Source organism: Drosophila grimshawi, unplaced genomic scaffold (assembly GCF_018153295.1).
Source record: "Drosophila grimshawi isolate 15287-2541.00 unplaced genomic scaffold, ASM1815329v1 contig_44, whole genome shotgun sequence".
NCBI lineage: Eukaryota > Metazoa > Arthropoda > Insecta > Diptera > Drosophilidae > Drosophila > Drosophila grimshawi.
Genome location: NW_025063240.1, coordinates 20,473,647 through 20,494,400, shown reverse-complemented (window position 1 = coordinate 20,494,400; position 20,754 = coordinate 20,473,647). Strand labels below are relative to the sequence as shown.

The following is a 20,754-nucleotide window of genomic DNA, read 5'->3' as shown; positions in this document are numbered from 1 at the left end:
CTCGGTGTAGTGCGCGATCTCATTGGATTCCAGGGCGACGCTGATGTCGTCGTCGTCGTCGTTGTCGTTGTTGGCGTTGCATATTTGCGTTTCTGCTGCACGTGGCGTGTGCCATGTGCCGCTGTATCCAAATCAGTGCCTCTAACGCGCACATGGGAATCGGCATCGTAGGCCTGTTGCAGTTCCGGCACATCCAGTGTGTGCTTCTTGGCCACCACTAGCGAGGATGCGGGTCTCTTGCGTTTTCTACTCTTTGTTGGTGTTCGCGAGCTACCCGCGGCGTGTGCATCATCCAGCGGCAACTCATTGCTGCTCTCGTCGGGCAGAATGGGTGGATAGGATTCGTGCTCCTCTCTGTTGTTCGACTCGAAGGGTATGGGATCGTAGATGGGCACCTCATAGCTGGACTTGGGAAAATCAAAGCTGGGAAACTTGTGATGCGGACTCAGCGGCAATTCCTCTGATGGTGGTGCATAGTTCTCCTGTGGATAACTCTGCACGGGCAGATGTGCCTCCGGCTGGGCATAGCTGCTCGACGGATGTTGTTGTGGTGGTGCTGGCGGTGCTGGTGGTTCCGCAAAGTCGTGAGCTGGCTGATAATTATGCTCGATAGTGGGTTGATGAGGTGGCAAATAGCTGTGATCAGATGGAGGTGGAGCTGGTGGCAAATAGCTGTGATCAGATGGATGTGGAGCTGGTGGCAGATAGCTGTGTTCAGAGGGAGATGGAGCTGGTGGCAGATAGCTATGATCAGGAGCTGGTTGGTTATAACTATGACCAGGCGAAGGCGCAGAAGGTTGATAACTATGTTCAACTGGTGGCTGATAATTATGTCCAGGAGCTGGCGCTGATGGCTGATAATCATGTCCAGCTGGTGGCTGATGATATCCATGATCTGGAGCTGGTGGTTGGTAGTTGTTCTCATATTGCGGTTCGTTAGCTTGATACGAAGTAGAAATCTCGTAAGCTGGTTTGGAATGGGAGATCTCGAAATTAGCACTGTGCGTGGGTGGGCCTTGAGGTGGTTCCGCAAAGCTCTGATGATGATAGCCGACATTGGGAATCTTCTGCTCGTAAATGGAATACGAATCGGGCGCTGGCGGAGGCGGAGGGGGAAGAGCCGAATGAGTATAGCTGGGTGCAGCAGGCACACCATATTTAGTAGATGGTGGCGCCGGTGGTGGCTCATAGTGGTGGGGTACAAAGGATTCAGGTGCTTCGTAGCTGCTAGCTGGAATGCTCTGATGCTCCTGTGGCGGCACACCATACTTCTGATGTGGCTTGTGCTCATAGGAGCTTGAGACTGATGCTGGCTTATGCGATTTGTGCTCGTAGGGGCTCAACGAGGGTGACTCATGTCCACCACCCACAAAGCTATACTCCAAACTGGGAAACTTATGAGCGCCATACAGATCCTGATCTCCATGGCCGTACAAGTCCAGATCCATAGACTGCGCCTCATAGCTGGAGGGGGGCAATTGAAAGTCGGCGCTGTCGAACTTCAAGTGTTGAAAGGCATCCAGCGAGAAGCTCGGCTCCTCCAAGTGGGCGGGAAACGCAGGCGACGGTTTGTAATAGCTGCTGATCTTTGGTCCCGGCGCATAACTGGTCGATGCATATCGTACCTTCAGCTTGGGACTCTTGATACGCCTGCGTTGCTTACTCCGCTTGGAGCCACCGGCGCGTATAGTATAGCCTGGATGACGTCTAAAGCGTACTAGTTTCTCTGCACTGGGCAGCAGATCGCTGCTGTTGTTGGCGCCCAAGTGGGCCGCAATTAAGTCTGTTTCATTGCCAATCTCGGCACGCAGACATGCTGGCAGCACCTGCAAAGACCGGTCAAATGTTTAGTGGTTTATGATTTGGAAAAAAAACACAAAAACAAAAGAAAACTTTCACTACAATTTGGCAAGCATTTTGAAGAGGGGTCAACCTTTGACTCTTTGTACCAACTACTGCGTCTCGTTACTCTCTACATGTTTTACTGTTTGTTTCCGCAAAGCACGTAACACAATCACGAGCACCTCACTCTTGCAGTGCTCCCCCCCTCCCCCTCCCCCACTCTGTCCAGATTCACAGTTTGTGGCCACCCCTTGTCCTCACACGTAATTGGCTGCCATCGATTACCGACTGGCTGCTGCCTGGCATGCAGCGTTGCAAACGTTGCTGCACGCAACACCAGCAGCAGTAGCAGCAGCAACAATTGCAGCTGCTGGCTTGGAAAGAGGGGAGGGGAGGGGAATAAAGCATTGAACCTGAAGCTTCGTCACCAATTCAGGTTCGGTGAGCATCGTAATCCGTTCCGATGTGCTTTTGTTTCTTGTTTTTTCTTTGTTTTGTTTACAATTTACGTACAAGCTACCTACACAATTGGCCCGCCATGGATGAGCATCCACTTGAATTGAGCCACAGGCAACGATGCACTTCTCTTTGCAGAGTTTTATTTGAGGAAAGGTGACTACTCCTGGCTAAACTTGATATTCATATTACCATTCGCAAGTGTTTATAGTTTATATTCTTTTTAGCTAGTAAGCTGTACTTTTCAGTAAGTAGTAAAAAGAAACTAAGCTGACTAACTAAAATCAGTATTTCGCAAGACTTGTTATAACTAAGATAGTACATTTTAAGTGTCTATTCCATATCAGAAAGTTAGAATTTTTGGAGCAAGAGCTAAATGTTTATTGAATAATACATATAATAGGTCCTAGACATGTACAAGGGAGTGTTTTAAGGCTTGCAGGTTGCAGTAGCCTTTTTTATTTTCTTTTCTATTTAAAGATAGTTAATTTCCTTTGTGAAATGTGGTTGTTCTCTTACACAACGTAATTCTATCTTTGTCTACATTAAACAATCGGAGTATATCTCAGTGAAACAGTTAGAAAAAATCAAGATTTTTCTTTATTCGTCATAATATCCAACTATAGAGGAGTTAAGAGAGAGTTTTGCAAACTAGATTCCTTTCCCAATGTGAATGAAAGAAAAGATACTATCAATATTCTTCACAGTAAATTATTGTTTGCAGAGTTTAGTACAACTTAAGATGGAATTTCACTTGAAAGATCTTTACTAGAGGAGTTAAGAGAGAGTTCTTCAAACTAGATTCCTTTCCCAATGTGAATGAAAGAAAAGATACTACCAATATTCTTCACAGTAAATTATTGTTTGCAGAGTTTAGTACAACTTAAGATGGAATTTCACTTGAAAGATCTTCACTAGAGAGATATGATCGCACTTACAAGGCAAACACAGAGCCACAAAAGATTGCACATCATTGTTAAGCGAACTGCTTCTCGAAGTTTTTTTGTTTTTTTTTTAATCAAACGCGAAGAGCAGCAAAAACTTTTATTGAGGGACAAGCGTTTCAGTTAATCTTGAGCGTGCTGTCTTAAGACTGTTTAGTTTAAATATTTTAGTTTGTATTGGAGCTCTTTTTTCTTGAATTGCTTTGGCGAAGCACGAAACACCACCACCCGGTCACGACTCGTTGGACTTTCTTTCGGCAACTGAGCGGGCTCCAAGAAAGTGGTCTGGTTTTGTTGCCAGCAAAGACGAGACGTCGCTGGTTGTATTAGAGCTAGCTGCTGGAACCAGTCGGAATGACAAAGCGTTGCCATTGTAGCCACCCATCAGTGCACCACCAACGGAGCAGCGCCCTGGAACAATCGGATGCCCGAGGGGAGCGGCTTGTTAGCTAGTCTAGGCCTATGTATTATGTAAAGAATGCCCAAATGCGGATGTATCTACTCAAATTTAGGCTCGACGAAATGCACAAAAAAAAAAAAATACAAACCAAACCAACCAAAAGCTCGCACAAGAAATAATACAAATGTAAGATGCGAAAGATTGTCAGTTAGTCAGAGTAAAACTCGTTTTTGTGATACGGCTGCCAAACTGCATTCGAGATGCACGTTTGAGCAGCGATGCTTCCTCAGCGGCAGCGTTGCCACTTCAAGCATCCAGCGTCAAAATCAACATCAGCATCCACATTGAACTTGAACCTGATGACCACCGGACGTGACGTGCCGCCTCGGATTTGGACCTGCAGCGGATTGAATCATGCAAAGCAAATGAATGAAAGCGAAAACAAGTCAAATAAGCGTTGCTCAAGAGTGTTTAACTAATGTGATACCCTGTGATCTTAGAAATAGCTTACTTGATTTATTTATCTATCTATTTATTTCTTTATTTTCTTTTCGTTATTTTTATTTATTTATTATTAATGGATTTTTAACAGTAACTCACTGTGAACTGTTTACTCAGACCAAGTTTCCTCTTCGCTGTTACATACAAACACAAAAAATGATCATACCCCGCAGACAGAGTACAGAGTCTAACCGGTCTCTGCCACTGTCTACTGTCAACTCAAATAGACTTATAATGTGTTATTTGCCACTTTATTAATATTTTTGTTGTTTCTTCTTTTGTTTGTTACAGGTAAAGCCACTTTATGATCGCTATCAGCGCGAAATTGAGCTGAATCTGTGGGAGCCGATCAATCGCTTCTGGGCCGAGTGCTACGAGGCATGCAAGGGGGCGTCGAAGCAGCGTGCCAGCTTTCAAGCGACGAATCGTCGAGTGTTCCAACAAAAGATCTATATGCCGTGGAAGGTGCGGCAGGTGGAGGAGATGCAGCGACTCCAAAATGCGGCACTGCAACACAAAACGAACGACAGTCACATACGGAAGAGATGGAAGGCCGCCAAGCGTTTCTTGTACGGCCCTCGGGGACCCTGGTTTACCGGGTAAGTTTGCAAAAAAAACCAAAGAGAAAAAACTACGAGTCTCTCGTGATTCGCTTCATAACTTATTATTATGAAACTGCAACGCAGTTTGAAGCATTTTTAATTAAGGCGACAATTGCAAATGAGGCGTGCGCCAACGTAAATGGTTACATGTGAGTCAACACAAATGGCTTAATCACCTTCAAGCGCACTCAGACACATAGCATATGTATATAGTTATTTGATATAAGATTGACTGGCTTCAGTTGTTAGATATTAGATACAGTTATTATTTTAAATGTGTAGCTGACACGCTTTTATGTTCATTTCACTATGAAATGCTAACAAATGAAATGCACTCAGTCTATCCCTCTCTCTCTCTCTCCTCCTCTCTCTTTGTTTGTGTTGAGGCAGCAACTGGCAACTCGCAACAATGGGGAGAAACTATAAAACAATACAACAAAATCTTAAAGCCGTTTTTTTTTTAAGCTTACTAAAAATAACTCTTAATTTCACTTTTTTTTAGCTTTAGCTAAAGCTGACGCGGAATCATGTTTTTTTTGTAATAAAGGTTCAATTCAACAGCTGCTGATTAAACCTTATTAAAGGCAATCGATCCACGTATTTTCCATAATAAAATATAGGCTCAATAGGTCATTCAAATCAAAAAATCATTATTTAATCAATGTCAGATTTTACTATCATTAAATCAAATATGATTTGCTATAAATAATATCAGCCTATGACTGATAGGCTATTCAATTATCAATGCATTCAGCATTCAGCTGTTCTTTCTAGTATTTTTACTAACTATATTTTGTTTTTTTGGCCACTGTAGCAGCTGTCAATTGTGCAGCTTTCGCCGCGTTTGTTCGAGCGACTCATCAGTTGGGGCGCGATTAAAATTACGATTTAATTTCATTAAATCATCAAAAAGGCTTTATGCAATCGCAGAAAGTAGATCGTAACAATGTGTTATAGTCGTAGCCGACTGCAGCTAATGCATAACTGCACCACCAAATTGAAAAGGGTGGTGCGCTGCATTTCAGCATGATTTCAGTTTGAGCTTATAACGTGGCCAATTGCCAATTACCAAATACGCAGTTGGGGCGTGGACCTTGTGCGTTTTACAAAAAAAAAAAAAAAACTGACGGTCAAAGCTAATTAAACTGGTGGCTGCTGATGGTCGTGGTGCGTGTGGTTGTGGTGGGTAGCAACGTTCTAAGGTCGCACCACTCACCATAACTAGTTGTGAGCCACCAGACACTTGCACTAGTTTGCATTGACAGTGATTCTTAAATTTTCCTCTCTAAGCACTTTACATCACACATATACATATTATATATACATATATATCATTTGCTACTTGATAGCATAGTTTAATCTCGAGTTATATAAGATATTGGAGCGGATTAGATTAATATTTATAGAGAGTTGCGTGTGTTTTGTTGTTGTTCTTTATCGCGGTCGAAACATCCTTAAGACTAAGTAGACAAGAAATATACATGAAAGGCGTCGAATGTGAGTGTAGATGAGAGTGGACGGGGGGATGGGGGGACGAGGAGCACTGACTCCCAATGCCTCCTTCCCCTCCGAGTGAATTCGTTTATGTACATAAGTAATTCTCGATATTTATCGCTCAATCATTTCAACTAAAATACTACAACTATCGACTATGACACGTGGGGCACAGCTGGGGACGATTAATCCCAATCGGCTGGCTTCACGCTTAGAGGAGACGTTCGAGGCGGTGTTTGTGGCAAAGTGGTCGGCAACATTTGTGGTTCGGTTTCCCTTATTCTTCTTTTCTTTTTTGTCATGACTTAGTGATAACCGTAGGGAGAGTAGGCGGCAGGTGCCAGAGCCGGACCATGGTAGGCCGGTGCGAGAGCAGGCAGTGCTGGCAAGGCTGGTCCATGATAGGCGGGTGCCAAGGCAGCACCATAGGCGGGCAGACCATAGGCGGGCACCTTGGCCACAACTGGGGCATGGAGCAGTGGAGCCGGTGCCAGAACCTTGGCCGCCTTGACCACGGCACCCTCACGATGAACGACAGCATTGAAGCCGTGCACAGGATCGGCAGTGTACTCCACAACGCGACGGGTGCCATCGGCCTCAATCAGGGAATAGGAGCCCTGGACAACGTCGCCGCTGCGCGACTCCTGCTGATTCTTCACATCACCAGTTGAGCTATCCTGCAAATGAAAAGAGGAGGCCATCAGCAAAGGACTTTCAATTCGGTTCTTTCAACTCACATGGACATCGTAGCTGAAGCTGTACTGTGGATTCGGATCGTATGGCTCTGGTGCAGCCACCTTGGCAACGGCCAGCTTGGCCACACCCGGATAAACAGGCGCCGCCAGTTTGGGGTAGCCTAGACCAGGATATGCACCCAATGCGGGCAGCGCTAGTCCAGGTCCGGGCACCACCACAGCACTGGCCACAGCCACCAGAGCGCTGAATACAATCATCAATTGTTGTGCCATCGTAGATTGGAAGATTCGGATGAGATTTGTTTGTTGTTGGAGATTTATACTGTTTGCTGCTGTTGCTGCTGCTTGGCTGACAAATGAACTCACTCTGTGGTTCTGATGCTGAGCGACAATTGCTTTTTATAGCCACCAAAAGCCAAACTGCCAAGCTGCAGAGGCCCAAGCCCCCAAATCCGCAACCAAATCAAACGACGAAGCTGCTGCCTGCCTGCAAAAATATTTATGCAAAAACAACAACTGCAACAATAACGTTAGGCAAAAAATAAAAATAAATAAAAAACAAAACAACTAAAAAGTACGCATGCGTGTGGAGTATATTGAAAATGCTTGCTAAGATCACAAAACTGCAGCAGCAGCAGCAACAACAGCAACAAACAACACAAGTAACAAGTAAGAGTGTACTACTCGAAAAGTGACTGACTAGCTCGATACCCTGTACTGCATTGCTGATTCTCTGTGCTTCACTCCTTGAATAATAGCAGCAATAGAAATGTTGCTCTGCTAATGTTACTGCTACCGAGCTTAACAGATCAATAACAGGGCTCTGTTAGCAACAGAGCAGTAGAGCAGTAGGACATGCTTTACAGTTTGGTTGCTGTATGCGTTGCTCTCGATCCTTCTGGTATTGCTACAACTACGAAGATCACAATGGAATTTGGTTTGATCTTCCGAATAACAAAACAGAGCAAAGGCGGAATAGCATTTATTACAGCCTTGTAGCATTTTCGATCATTCTTCATTCTTCATTAACGAGAGAGTTCTGATACCCTATAATTGGCGAAAGAAGAGCTGAAGATTGAAGATTGTCATTATGCTCAATAATCTAAACAGGATTTCATTCTTTGCTTTCTGTTTTTGCTGCTAGAGTCTTGTTGCAACATTTATATATGCATCATAGGCCCGAAGTAAACTTCTGCTGTTCGTTACATTATGCGTAACACCCTCGTTACACACTTTAAATGCATGCAGGGTATACAAATGAAAATAATTCATTTTTCGTTGCGTCGCAATTGCCCCTGGCAATTTGAGAGTCAGGGCAAAAGAGAGGGAGAGAGGGAGCCGGGGGGGCGTTGCATTCGCTGACTGTCTGACAGGCAGGCGTAGAACTCGAAGAGGGGCGTGGTGTGTGGTGTAGCGGGTACGGGGGTTGGCCAGACACAAAACAGCTTAGGCCTACGAGAATGGCACGCATGTCTGCGTTGTTGTCTGGCGCTCTCCTATTCGAGTGGTGGACAGCCCAATAACCGAACCGAACTGAGCTGAACTGCTACACGAGATTGGAGCAGGCGCAGATCGGATTTGATCGTGACAAAAAAGTTCAATTCGAAAGCGATTTTTTTTTGGTCCGGGTGGCCAGGCAACATCAGGTGTGCGTGTCTCTGTGTGCGTGCGTGTGTGAGCTGGCCAACAGCAGTTCTCTTAGAGAGAGCGAGAGAGAGGGAGACAGCCAGACTTGGGGCACGCACCCAGTTGCCAGCATCGTTGTCGTCGTTGTCGTCGTCGTCGTCGATTGTTGAAAGGTGTGTGCGTCGTCGTCGTCGTCGTCGAGCTCGAGATCAGCCTTCGAAACTAGCACAAAGCAGCGCCGCGCCCAACAGCAGCAGCAGCAGCAGCCAGCAGCACTCAAACAGCTAACTGCAACCCCCTCAAGTCCGGCTTTGACTCAGACTGCAACTGCGACATCAACTGCGGCGACTACCCAACTTGCCACTGCCGCTGCAACAATGTTCATTTTTTATTTTTATTGGCAATGGGACAATTTTGCCCATTATCACTAATTTTGAACGGTGCTCGGTGTTTGCCTTGTTAGGCGTCGCAGTCGACACCAACGCAGTCGACTGCAACTGCGACTGCGCGGCTGGCGGAGACATGCACAGTTTTGCGTAATCAAAAATTGTAGCGCGTCGAGTACTTTCAATTAAGCTATTGAATAATTCGAGCGCGTGTCTGTCGCTTGAGTGAATGTTGTGCAGAGGGTGCCAGTAGTGGGCGGGGGTGGCGCGTCTACACTCGGAAAAAAACTAAAGTTTTTCCTGTTTTTAGAAATAGTTTCAAAATTTATGAAAGCATTTTTCTGAATAATAGAAAGTTGAAAATATAAAAAATATTTTCTATAAATAATAATTAACGCTGGTTTTTCGAAAGCAACAATCTTCCATTTTCGAATTAAACTTTATAACCCGAGGAAATCTTGGCAATAAAAGTGTGCCGAATTTCTAAAATGCAGAGCGTTTTTTTTTCTGAGTGTATATGTGGGTGTTTAAGATTATTTGCATACAAATTGAGGAAAAGGATTCAGTTTGGCTATCGAAATTAGATAATTAGATAATCGTTCTTGGAATAGGTCGGCCTTTGAGCAGACTCAGTAACTTAAGTTGATCGCTCTTTAAAAGTTAATCGATGCATTCGATGAATTGATGGACATTACTAAAAAGATGCAGCAAGGCATCTAAAGCTGAGTCGCATCTTAGATCCTTAAATTCCTTGCAAAGTTCACATGTCAAATGGAAATAAATCAAATTTGCATATCACATGCCTATCTGAAACAACTTATTTGCAACACAAGCCATTTGTCATCGCAGTCTGCCCCGACTCAATATATATAAATCTATATATATATATATATATGTATAGATATTTGCTCGATTATCCATAACCAGGTGTCCCAACAATTAGGCGTGTTGTTGTTGTTCTCTTTGGCTAACTGGATATATATTTATGTGATTTATGACTTTGGACAGACAATAACTTATCTACACGCTAATATCAGCTATGATGGAGCACAGCTGTTTGTTTGTTTGTTTGTCTAGCCGAGGAATGGTGCGGGGCCAACAGCCGCCGGCAGAGCGGGACGGGCGGCGACCACCGGCACTGGAACTGGGCCACGCTGCACCACCGCATTGAAGCCATTGATGGGATCGGCGGTGTAGAAAACGGTACGCAATGAACCATCAGCATCGACAACCGAATAGGAGCCCTTGACCACATCGCCATCGCGCACCTCCTGCTGACTCTTGCTATCCCCCGTAATGGCATCCTGAACATTGTAGGCGTAGGCATATTGAGGATGCGGATCAAACTCCGTGTTCACCGGCACCAGGGCGCACTCGATGACGGCGACCAGAGCGCAGCTGATGATGATCGACTGCAAGTCGGAGAGAAGTTCTTAGATATCCTTGGCAATGATTCGTCCTATTTCAATCTTACCTTGAGTAGAGCCATTGTTTTGATTGATTGTATTGAACTGTGAATTGTGGGTGGCTTGACTGCACTTTCTTGACTGTCTCCTGGTGCTGAGTGGTGCGTGGTTATAAGCAGTTGATTGGTGTCAGTTGCCTTGTGGCAACCACTGCCAAAAGTGAGCAAATATCTGATGTAATAATGTGCTACACAAGTCGGGAGGGAACCCACAAGAAATTTCTTCAATGGACGTGCCAACAATTCCGTTGCTGCCCCGCTTGCACAATTCATTCCCCCTCCACATATGACAATCATAACTTTAAATGTGGCACGTGAGCTGCATTAATAGCTTCCCAGTTTTGGTGCGCCTTGAGGTCGGACCTGCCGTAAGCACCTATGTGAATTGTGACTAAGCATTTAACCTTCGAAGAAGTAAGCGTTAGAGTGTATTCACCTTGGAGCTAGCCTGAGATTATGAGTTACTCGTGAATCACTCTGGTTTTGAGTTATGAATTTAATGATTGCTACTCTTATTGCACAAGCAATGAAGTTCTCCGCTTTGTAGCAGATCCTTTCTGTAGGATACTTCCTCTCTGTATGACTTCCTCTTTGTAGAACTTCCTCGCAGTGAGATTTCCCATCAATAATACCATAATCAATATCAAACAGAGTTTTTTAGTTTTGTTTTGTACCGAAAACTTTTATTCAGTAAATGCAGTTTAAGAAATCACTAGATAAATTGGCCAATAACCGTTTTCCAAGTATCCCTAAGTTCTAAGTTGGTTTTCTTCTATCGATTAACATAGTTTTGGGAACATGATACGGAGTTGACTTTCAACTGGAGGACAGCACGCACGTAATTGTTGTTTAGAAGTGGAAATATTTGATTGATGTGAAGCACTTTAATACTAGAACTATTCAACAACGGTCTGAGGGGTGACATCTAACGAAATTTGCGGGGCGATCGTTTCTAGTAGTGTCCACCAGACAGACCATATGCGGGTGCAGCGTACGCGTGTGCAGCGTATGCAGGTGCAGCGTATGCAATCTTGGTGATGGCGGGCACAGCAGCCACAGCCAGGGCGGGCTTGGCGACAACGGCGACACCCTTCTTCTCGACGACGGCATTGAAGCCATTGATTTTGTCCGCCGTGTAGGTCACCTTGCGAATGGTGCCATCGGGTTCGGCCAGCGAGTAACTGCCATGGACGACGCCATTGACGAGCGACTCCTCCTGCTGCTTGGAATCGCCAGTCTTATGATCCGTAACGCCATACGAGAAGCTATACTGTGGATTCGGATCGAAGGGCTCGGCAACGGCCACCTTGGTCAATTGGACAGCCGGTGCAGCAGCCACAAGTGTAGGCGCCGCCAGGAGCTTGGGCGCCGAATATGAGATGGCCGGTGCAGCGATCAGCGACGGACCATAACTATCAATGGGCAGGGCGACAGCCACGGACAGCGCCAGTCCAAGCACACACACAGACTGTGCCATCAAATGGAAAATGAGTAAAGTAATCCTACAGAGATTGAATGGATTAAACCTTACCTGAATGAACATGCTGAAGGATCGTGTTTGTGGTTTGTTTTGACTGCGTGTCTGCACGGCAAGAACTCAACTCGATTGTGAGATGCATTTTCCGCGAGTTCTTCAGTTTTATATTGGAAGTCGAGCGGCGCGTTTAACCATTTGTGGCAGCCACATTCCCTCCAGCTCCGCGGAGCTCTCCGCCTGCAGCTCCTCGCTAATCAACGTCGAAATATGTAGCAGCTAATGGCAAGTGACAATTTGGCTCTGATTGGCTACTCACTTCTTGAGATCTCGATCTCAAAATCGCACCTCAGCCCGATGCACATGCTCGATCTCGATCTCCGTCTCCAAGCTCGTGCTTTTCTAGTGCAATTTCATGTTTTGTCGGGCACATTTCATCATTTACGAGTTTTTTCGTTTTGTTATTTGGTTGGCCATAATGCGTGCGTGGCCAAGAGACTTGTTTACCCGCCCACCGCCCCCGTCCTTCTGCTGCAAGCCAGCCTCGAGTAAACCAGATCTGGGGCCAATTCTCAGGTTCGTTCTCTGCTAACGTTTTGTCTGATGTAATAGTGCGAATCATTTGGCTAACGTCCAGTTTGCTGCTGGGCCAAAATTGAAAAAAACCAAAAACGAGACTGCTGCCACCCCCTCGCACTGCACCACTGCACCACAGCCATGTGTGTCTGTGCGGTGCGAGCTGCTTTGCTTGGCCATTCGACTCGTTTAATTAGAAATCTAAAATGGAAGCAATTGATCGAATTGATCGAAGGGGGGACTGCACGCAATGGGAGGGGTGGGGAAGAGGAGGGGAGTGCAGTGGTGCAGATAAAGCAATTACGTACAGTGATACACACACTCGCACACACACACACACACTTGCGCTAATGCAGAAATGCAGTCCAAACAGCTGACCTTGCCACAGTTGCCAACAAAACAGTTTGGCTACGATTCAAAAACTTAACTTAATTATAAACTGAATATAGACCCCAAACCCTCAACCACCACCACCCTCATCGCCGAAGCAACTGATTTTGGGCATACTTCTTTTTATGAGCGCCTAATGAGATGAAATTCAACTCAAATCATTTCCTTTAGAATCGAGCAAACTTTTTATTCTATTTTTTTGGCGGTTCACATTTAAAGTTTCTCTTCTCGCATTTGAAAAAACCAAACTTCCGTACCTAATTGTGAGATTTGGATGCATTATTTGTTGAACAAAAAAATCGTGTTTCGAAATTTTAATGCAGTTTTAATCTACATCACAAATCATGTTTCAAATGGCCTTCGAATTTTAAAACGCTTCAGCTTTGACGAGGCTATGGAAGCTTAAAGGATTGCAAGATCTTTTCTAGGCACTGCATTTAATTTAAATTAATTGCAATTCAATTATAATCTTACAGCTTAATTGCTCAACTATAACTATATTACTGGAATATTTCGTAACTGAATTGTCTTATTTCGTTTTATGGACTGCAAATGCGACAAGTAAAAGTCACCCAAAACATGTATGTAGAACCAACTCAGAAACCACTCAGCCAATTATGGTAACTTGACTTGCATTTTTTTAGATTTAGTTTTTTTCTTTTTTTTTTGTTGACGACAGCTGTCAACTTTTGTCAGTTTCCGGTGACAACCGTTACGACCTGTGCTAACTGTTGGCTGTTAACTGAATGTGCGTCTTCTTGAATGTGGCCAAGCAGTGAGCGGTGAGTGCTGCCAAGTCTTAACAAGTCGCAAGGTCGTCGAATGCATTTGGCAAAAGAGTCACGCCTCAAAAGCATTTTACAAACATTCAAAATCAGGTCAAATCTGCACTAGTAGCTGGCTTCAAAATTGGGTTAAAATAAATCAACGACAGCAGCTACTTACTGAAACCACAATTGATGCGCATAACAAATACCTAGATACAATAATAAACCAGTTTCAATCACGTAAGAGAAAACCACGCCACGTGTGGGTGACTGACTGACTTACTGACTGACTGATTGACCGACTGACTAATTGACTACCCCATTCGCATTTCTAATTGAAACTTTCCACTTGCCCCTTGTCGAATCTATCGATTAACGCTTATCGATTGGTTTTGCCATAATCTTAAGATCACTTTCATTTAACTTAGTTAAGCCCGCCTGTGTCTAAGTCGGAACGATTAATCAAAGATCTCTGAACGGTATTCAGTTTGATGAAGTTGATTAAGTTTCTCGCGTGTGTGTAAAAGAAAATTAAAGTAATGCCATTGAATGAATGGCAGCTGCATGACAATTACCAATACCCAAAACCCAAAAGCCAACACAAATCGCATTCACTTTCGTAGCCATGGAAATGACTCGGATTCGGATTGAAAAAAAATTCGAAAAACTTGGACAAATATGGTGGTACGTGCCACGAATTTGGATCAACAGGCAGACGCAGCCATGTTGCGGGTGGTGGCTCGGCTTTGCTAAAGTGCCGTCCGTTGGATTACCGAATGCAAATTTCTGCGAATGAATCTCGTCGCCTACTGGCATATAAAAGTCAGCGTTTTTTTGGTAATGGCATGTCAGTTCATTTTTGATAACCGACGGTGACAATCCAATAAACCCACCCCCAAGCCACACAATGAATCCTTTGACGGTAAGTCTGCGATCTCAATTTGGTGCATAGCAATTCAAATTGTTCTTTGCTCGCGCTTGCAGCTTGTTGCAGTCCTTTCCACCATGGCGCTATCGGCTCAGGCGCATTTGGCTGCTGCTCCGGCTGCTCTGAACTACGCAGCACCACTGGGTGCCGCTCCCTACTTTGCACCGGCACCACTGCGCTATGCTGCTCCAGCTGCGTACGCTGCACCACTGGGCCTGGCTGCGGCTCCAGCTGCCTACTCTGCACCACTTGGTTTTGCTGCTGCTGCCCCGTACACCACACCCTTTGGCTACTCTGCTCCCTTGGTGCAGAAGACCTTCGCCGCTGCTCCATTTGCTGCTCCTCTGGCTGCCGGTCCATTTGCTGCTCCAGTTGCCGCTCCTCTTGCTGCTGCTCGTCTGGCTGCTCCAGTTGCCGCTCCTCTGGCTGCTGCTCCTTTTGCTGCTGCTCCTTTTGCTGCTCGTCTGGCTGCTCCAGTTGCCGCTCCTCTGGCTGCTCCAGTTGCCGCTCCTCTGGCTGCTGCTCCCGTTGCCGCTCCTCTGGCTGCTGCTCCCGTTGCCGCTCCACTTGCTGCTCCAGTTGCGCCCGTGCTTGCCAAGACTGAGATCGTGGATGCTTACCCACAGTACAGGTTCGCCTATGATGTCCAGGATACGCTGACCGGCGATTCCAAGACCCAGGAGGAGACCCGTGATGGCGATGTCGTTCGTGGCTCCTACTCCCTGATTGAGGCCGATGGTTCCCGTCGCATTGTCAGCTACTATGCCGATGACATCAATGGCTTCAACGCCGTCGTCCAGAAGGATGTCCCGGTTGTCGCCGCTCCCGTTCCAGTTGCTCCCGTTGTGGCCAAGCTGAGGACCTTTGCTGCTGCCCCCGTTGCCGCACCAGCTCCATTGCTTGCCAAGACCTTCTCCGCTCCCATTGTTGTCTAAAGTGGCGCAGGAGGCGGTATAATTAGTGGGAGGCGTGTCGTCATAGCTTGCGCCTTTGTGTGAAATGGAATGCATTCAGTTTGACAAAGGATTTTCATTTGTACATATTCGATTAATCATTGTCGTGCTAAAAAAATAACTTTCATCGCAAAACCCAAAATTAATCAAAAATAAATATTTTACCTACAAAATTTGTGATTCCAAAATACGAATCTGGTTGTTTTCATTTCATTTATTTGCTCCTAAATATGCATACTGTAAATCACTGCCACTTGCTAAGGTCATTCCTTTGTTCTTGCAGAGAGCTGGCCGAGGAGTTTTGGAAGTTGTCGCCACACGAGAATGTGGCTCGCATGCGTCTCAAGCTGGAGCCACAGCTGTATCCCAACAAGCACGAGAATGCCGCCAATCTGCGTGATAATGCGACCAATGCCTACGACACAAAGTAAGCAAACTCCTTGTGAAAGTTGCACTTGCACTCACAATCACCATTTATACTCGCAGAGAAATATCCGAATTTGATTCAACCATTAAGAATGCTGTGGTGCGCGACTTCCTAGCCGATGATGAGAGCTCGCAGCTGGAGGAGGAGCTGCGTCAGTTGATTGATACGCAGTCGCAGCAGGACGCAGCATTGGAGAAGCTAGTCATGTCGCAGGACTGTGAGCTGATAACGCTAATGACCAAGGTCAAGGGTCGCATTGAGGTCAATCAAAGTGTGTTTACCTTTGTGGATCTGAGTCCAGCCTCCGAGGATGGCTCCAAGCATGATTTCAGGTGAGCAAAAGCAACCATCCAAATTACCTGATCTGTTTCTTGAATTGTTTGTCTTCGCGCAGATTTTCAATCAACAAAATTCGGGAGGTTCATCTGCGCAAATATAATCTGAGACGCAGCGCTCTGGAGATCTTTCTGATAGATCAGACCAGTTACTTTCTCAACTTTACGACCAAGGTGAGATTCGATGATAACTGAATAATATTTCAATTACTTACTTATCATTATGTCTTCTCAGACGCGCAACAAGGTATTCACCAAAATCGTCGGTCTTCCCTTACCAAATATTCTGTATGGATCCGGTCGCTCGCCACCCGAGTTGTTGAGGGCTTCTGGTCTTACCCAGCGTTGGGTCAATCGTGAAATATCCAATTTTGAGTACTTGATGTACCTAAACACCATAGCTGGTAAGCCATGAAGATTATCTCGATTTCACTTAAGCCTAAACACTGCGATGTTGTTGTTTCAGGCCGCTCGTACAACGATCTTAGCCAGTATCCCGTCTTCCCGTGGATCCTAGCTGACTACACCAGTGACGTGCTGGATCTAACCGATCCTCGTTCATTTCGTGACTTGTCCAAGCCAATTGGATGCGTAAGTCTCTTCTAAAATAATAAAGTATCATTTGTTAATCCGTTTTCTTTTCCCTCTTCATAGATCAATCCCAAGAACGAAGCTGAGGTGCGCAGCAAATACGACTCCTTTGAGGATCCGTCGGGTGCCATACCAAAGTTCCACTATGGAACACACTACTCAAACTCTGCCGGCGTGCTGCACTATCTGCTGCGCGTTGAACCCTTCACATCGCTCCATGTGGACCTGCAAAGTGGCCGTTTCGATGTGGCCGATCGACAATTTCACTCCATACCGCAAACGTGGAAGCTACTAATGGACAATCCCAATGATGTCAAGGAGCTGATACCCGAGTTTTTCTACTTTCCCGAGTTTTTGAAGAATATGAACAAGTATGCATCGAGTTTTTATCCATCAGCAAATTCTTATTCATTCATTTATGCAGATTCGATTTGGGTCACTTGCAAATCACCAAGGAGAAGGTTGACGATGTCATTTTGCCTGCCTGGGCTACCAGTCCGGAGGAGTTCATTGCCATACATCGTCGTGCACTGGAGTCCGAATATGTTAGCCAGCATCTGCATCAGTGGATCGACCTCATCTTTGGCTATAAGCAGAAGGGTTCCCGCGCAGTGGAGGCCCTAAATGTTTTCTACTATTGCTCCTATGAGGGTGCCGTGGATCTGGACAAAATCACCAATACCATTGAACGGGAGGCTGTTGAGGGTGCGTAGTTACTAGCTTCACATTAGCTAATTATAATTCTTATAATTCAACGTTTACTCGCCAGGCATGATCAATAACTTTGGCCAGGTGCCGTCACAACTGATGCGGGAGCCACATCCTCGTCGACTCACCCAAGATGAGACTGCATTGAAACTAGTCCGCGCCGAGTTGCGACGACCCGATTTTACCCAGTTCCTGGACAAGGTGGTGCAGTACTATTGCGAACTGTCCACGCCCAAGGATCCCATTGTGTACCTGAGTCCGCCACGCAGTCCGCCGCGCTCCTTCCTACAGCTGAGTCCCGATGTGCTCGTCAGCGTGTCGAAAGGCTGCATATTGGGCTGCAACTCGTGGATGTCGTTTGACAAGGAGCAAGGATTTCTGCTCGAAATCGATGCGACCACAACGAATCTGAAGTGAGTTGTCCTCTGGCTTAAGTCGTACCTCCTCTCTGATCTGTTGTTGTCTTTTATAGAAACCGTAAGCGTGTCTTTGGGCCGTTTCACTCCTCGCTGCCGCCGCACTCGCAGAACTTTGCCGTCAGCACCGATGGCAAATTGCTGTATGCCGGTGGTATTTGGGATAATGCGTTGCGTGTCTACAATCTGAACAAGGGCAAATCGGTGGCTTCGGTTACCCGCCATCTGGATATCATAACCTGCCTGGCGCTGGATAATTGTGGCTCCTATCTGGTGACAGGGTCGCGTGACTGCACCTGCATTGTGTGGAGCATACAGAGCAATCAGCAGGGCGGCTCGGCAACCAGCAACATTCCAGTGCACGCTCTGACAGGACAATCACATCTGCAGGCCATCACTCAGCTGAATACACAGAATAGCTACTCACCGAAGCCCCTAACCGTGCTCTATGGCCACGATGATGCGGTGGCCAGTGTCGCTATCTATACGGAGCTGGATCTCGTTGTGTCGGGTTCACTGGTTAGTCCTCTTGTTAAACTATAAACCAACTACAAACAGTCGGTTAACTGTCGCTTTATCAATAGGATGGCACTGTTAATGTTTACACCCTGCAAGAGGGTCAATTTGTGCGCACCTTGAAGCCCATCGGCTGCACTGAGTCCTGTGTGCAAATCTCCTTTGTCACCGTTTCATATCATGGTAAGTGCCAGCAGCTGAAAGTATGCAATGCATTTAACAAGCAACTATTAAAAAGTATGCTACAAATTTGCTTAAGTGGTTTGTGATAGATCAAGGCGTCCACTTCACATTTTGTGCACTTTTAAGGCCGCTTGCCGCTGCCGCTGCCAAATGTTTTATTAATGCAAGAAATGGTTTAGCTATTATCGGCTGGCAAAGTTGACGAAGTTAATGGGTTCCAAAATGGTATTGGTTTTTGTACAACTTTAAACAGGAGCAAAATGCAAAATCAATCCAACAAAGATTCTAGCATTTGTGCAGGAGCTGGGCCTGATGGAGGAAGGTACCCCATTGGATCGAATAGCTTGCAGTATGACAATCATAATTATAGTAACAATCTGGCAGATTTTCACACATATCTGGCAGCACTTGTTGCCAGCGTTTGTGTAAGCCCACCTTTCAGATAAGAGGCTTCCGTTTGCATTGCTAACGGGGCGGAGTAGCATTGAACTGGCCCTTTATCGGCATAGCACTCACGTGCGATTAGAACTCAAGGAGGTCTAACGATCCGTTCCGATTCGTGTGTGCCGGGCAAACAGTTTAATCAGCGCAGCGAGCTTATCGCCAGCCCGCCAGACAATTGCCACACACATTTCTATCACGTGACACGGTTTGCTCGACCCTGTCTGCGTTTCTATCTTTCGAGTCGCTCAACGTTTATATTTCCATTCGTCATGGTTTCAATGTGTAATATTGATAAAAACGAAGACTTTCCGAATAAGCTAGTACTTGAAATTCCCTAGCTAATAGAATCAGCCGTTTTAGCTATAGCGTTTCAATTGAATTCCAAAGGTTTTTAATTATTATAATGCTTATTCAAGTGCAATACTCAATTTCCGTTCAGTAAATCAATTTATTATTTATACTGCATACGTTTTAAAATATTTATATGAAATAAATCAAATTAGTGGGCACTTTAGACTATACTATATACGGAATCTATAAATTTGCCAGTCAGGCCTCTTATCGAGCGGGACAGTGTATATATTTAACATATATATATGATGTATATAAAACATTCGATTATTATTTTGCAATATCCGGCAAGCAAGTTAAACCAGAAAGTAGCCACAAAACCCCAACCTATATTATATGCACTTATGAAGTATTTAACGAAATTGTTTTAAAATATTTGTAAATCAAATCATTTATTTTCTTTTTTTTTGCCTTTTAAATCACTTTTTTTATTGCGTTCTTTCCGAGCTCAATTAACAAGGGTTTAATTAAATGTCGAACTTTGCCGTTGCTGCCCTCCCCTGACTCTGCTTCTCTCTCTGTTGAGGGGGGGACTACTTATCAGTGCTCGAGCTCAAATATGCGCATTCATACACACACACTCAAGTACTCACACTCACACTCAACACTCAAACACTCACACTCGAGCATTATTAATGGAATCAATTTAAAAGCGAACAAGTCGTCCCGCAATCGCATCACAGTCACACGACCCGACGACCGCCTTCAATTCTTAGCACCCCATTCCCATCCCCATACCCATACCCATGCCCTCCCCTCTCCAAAACATGCCACACCACACAGCACCACCCCCCGTGCCGTCCTTCATAAACCCCATGACCAAGCAGTGGTGTGCGTAGCACTTGAGAATGCCGACAAAATAGTGATCAAGTTGGAGAATGTAGGACGGGGCGATACCCTAGATAAGCTAAAAGGGAACAGGTGAAAGCTATATGAGTGAGTTAGACAGAGAGAGTGTGTGTGAGAGAGAGAGAGAGACTGAGTTGGAGTCTCTTTTCAATTGGGGATCTCAATTCACAAACTTATAAGTATCTGATATAGGTACATAATGCGATCTCTGCCTTTGATATACATTTGTATATTTCATTATGCCCTTTTAGACATACTGAATGTTTACAGGGTATACGTTTATAAGCAAACACTCATTCATGACATTTTGATTATTTTTTGAGGCGCTACAAAGTTTTATGAAATAGTTTATAGTAAATCTCGGCGAGGGGGCCTTAACTGACTGACTGTACTCTCGCCTGTGTGCGTGAGTATGTGTGCGTGAGTGTGTGTGTG

At 45.3% G+C, this 20,754-nt stretch overlaps 5 protein-coding genes across 6 annotated transcripts in view; 2 read left to right on the top strand and 3 right to left on the bottom strand.

Moving 5' to 3' along the window:
* The window catches only part of LOC6557664 (neurobeachin-like protein 1), a 32,306-nt gene that overhangs the window by 9,081 nt on the left and 2,471 nt on the right, over nt 1-20,754 (top strand). For both annotated transcript variants that reach the window (XM_032740658.2, XM_001983465.3), the window contains 11 exons: nt 4,435-4,742; nt 15,783-15,926; nt 15,986-16,258; nt 16,321-16,435; nt 16,497-16,665; nt 16,728-16,852; nt 16,916-17,223; nt 17,277-17,557; nt 17,622-17,973; nt 18,033-18,495; nt 18,561-18,675. In XM_032740658.2, the coding sequence (XP_032596549.1) occupies nt 4,435-4,742; nt 15,783-15,926; nt 15,986-16,258; nt 16,321-16,435; nt 16,497-16,665; nt 16,728-16,852; nt 16,916-17,223; nt 17,277-17,557; nt 17,622-17,973; nt 18,033-18,495; nt 18,561-18,675 (2,653 nt within the window). The remainder of the gene's footprint in view (nt 1-4,434; nt 4,743-15,782; nt 15,927-15,985; nt 16,259-16,320; nt 16,436-16,496; nt 16,666-16,727; nt 16,853-16,915; nt 17,224-17,276; nt 17,558-17,621; nt 17,974-18,032; nt 18,496-18,560; nt 18,676-20,754) is intronic.
* Nucleotides 6,067-7,438, bottom strand: LOC6558847 (larval cuticle protein A2B). The gene is made up of 2 exons (XM_001983468.3): nt 6,977-7,438; nt 6,067-6,916 (listed from the first exon to the last, which is right to left on the bottom strand). Exons 1-2 carry the CDS (start codon nt 7,205-7,207, stop codon nt 6,545-6,547), a joined length of 603 nt encoding a protein of 200 aa, XP_001983504.1. The 5' UTR covers nt 7,208-7,438; the 3' UTR covers nt 6,067-6,544.
* On the bottom strand, nt 9,896-10,445 carry LOC6557919 (larval cuticle protein A3A). The gene is made up of 2 exons (XM_001983469.3): nt 10,421-10,445; nt 9,896-10,358 (listed from the first exon to the last, which is right to left on the bottom strand). Exons 1-2 carry the CDS (start codon nt 10,433-10,435, stop codon nt 10,020-10,022), a joined length of 354 nt encoding a protein of 117 aa, XP_001983505.1. The 5' UTR covers nt 10,436-10,445; the 3' UTR covers nt 9,896-10,019.
* On the bottom strand, nt 11,322-11,969 carry LOC6558920 (larval cuticle protein A2B). Its single transcript, XM_032740685.2, has 2 exons — nt 11,943-11,969; nt 11,322-11,879 (listed from the first exon to the last, which is right to left on the bottom strand). The coding sequence occupies exons 1-2, from the start codon at nt 11,952-11,954 to the stop codon at nt 11,364-11,366; spliced, it is 528 nt and encodes a 175-aa protein (XP_032596576.2). The 5' UTR covers nt 11,955-11,969; the 3' UTR covers nt 11,322-11,363.
* LOC6558547 (cuticle protein 21) lies at nt 13,575-15,548 on the top strand. Its single transcript, XM_001983471.2, has 2 exons — nt 13,575-14,540; nt 14,603-15,548. Exons 1-2 carry the CDS (start codon nt 14,526-14,528, stop codon nt 15,479-15,481), a joined length of 894 nt encoding a protein of 297 aa, XP_001983507.1. The 5' UTR covers nt 13,575-14,525; the 3' UTR covers nt 15,482-15,548.

Excerpts from the sequence above, each read along its gene's own strand:
- LOC6558847 (XM_001983468.3), bottom strand. The coding sequence starts at position 7,207 with ATGGCACAACAATTGATGATTGTATTCAGCGCTCTGGTGGCTGTGGCC. Across the intron at positions 6,917-6,976 it reads GCTTCAGCTACGATGTCCAT|GATAGCTCAACTGGTGATGT; the intron begins GTGAGTTGAAAG and ends TTTCATTTGCAG.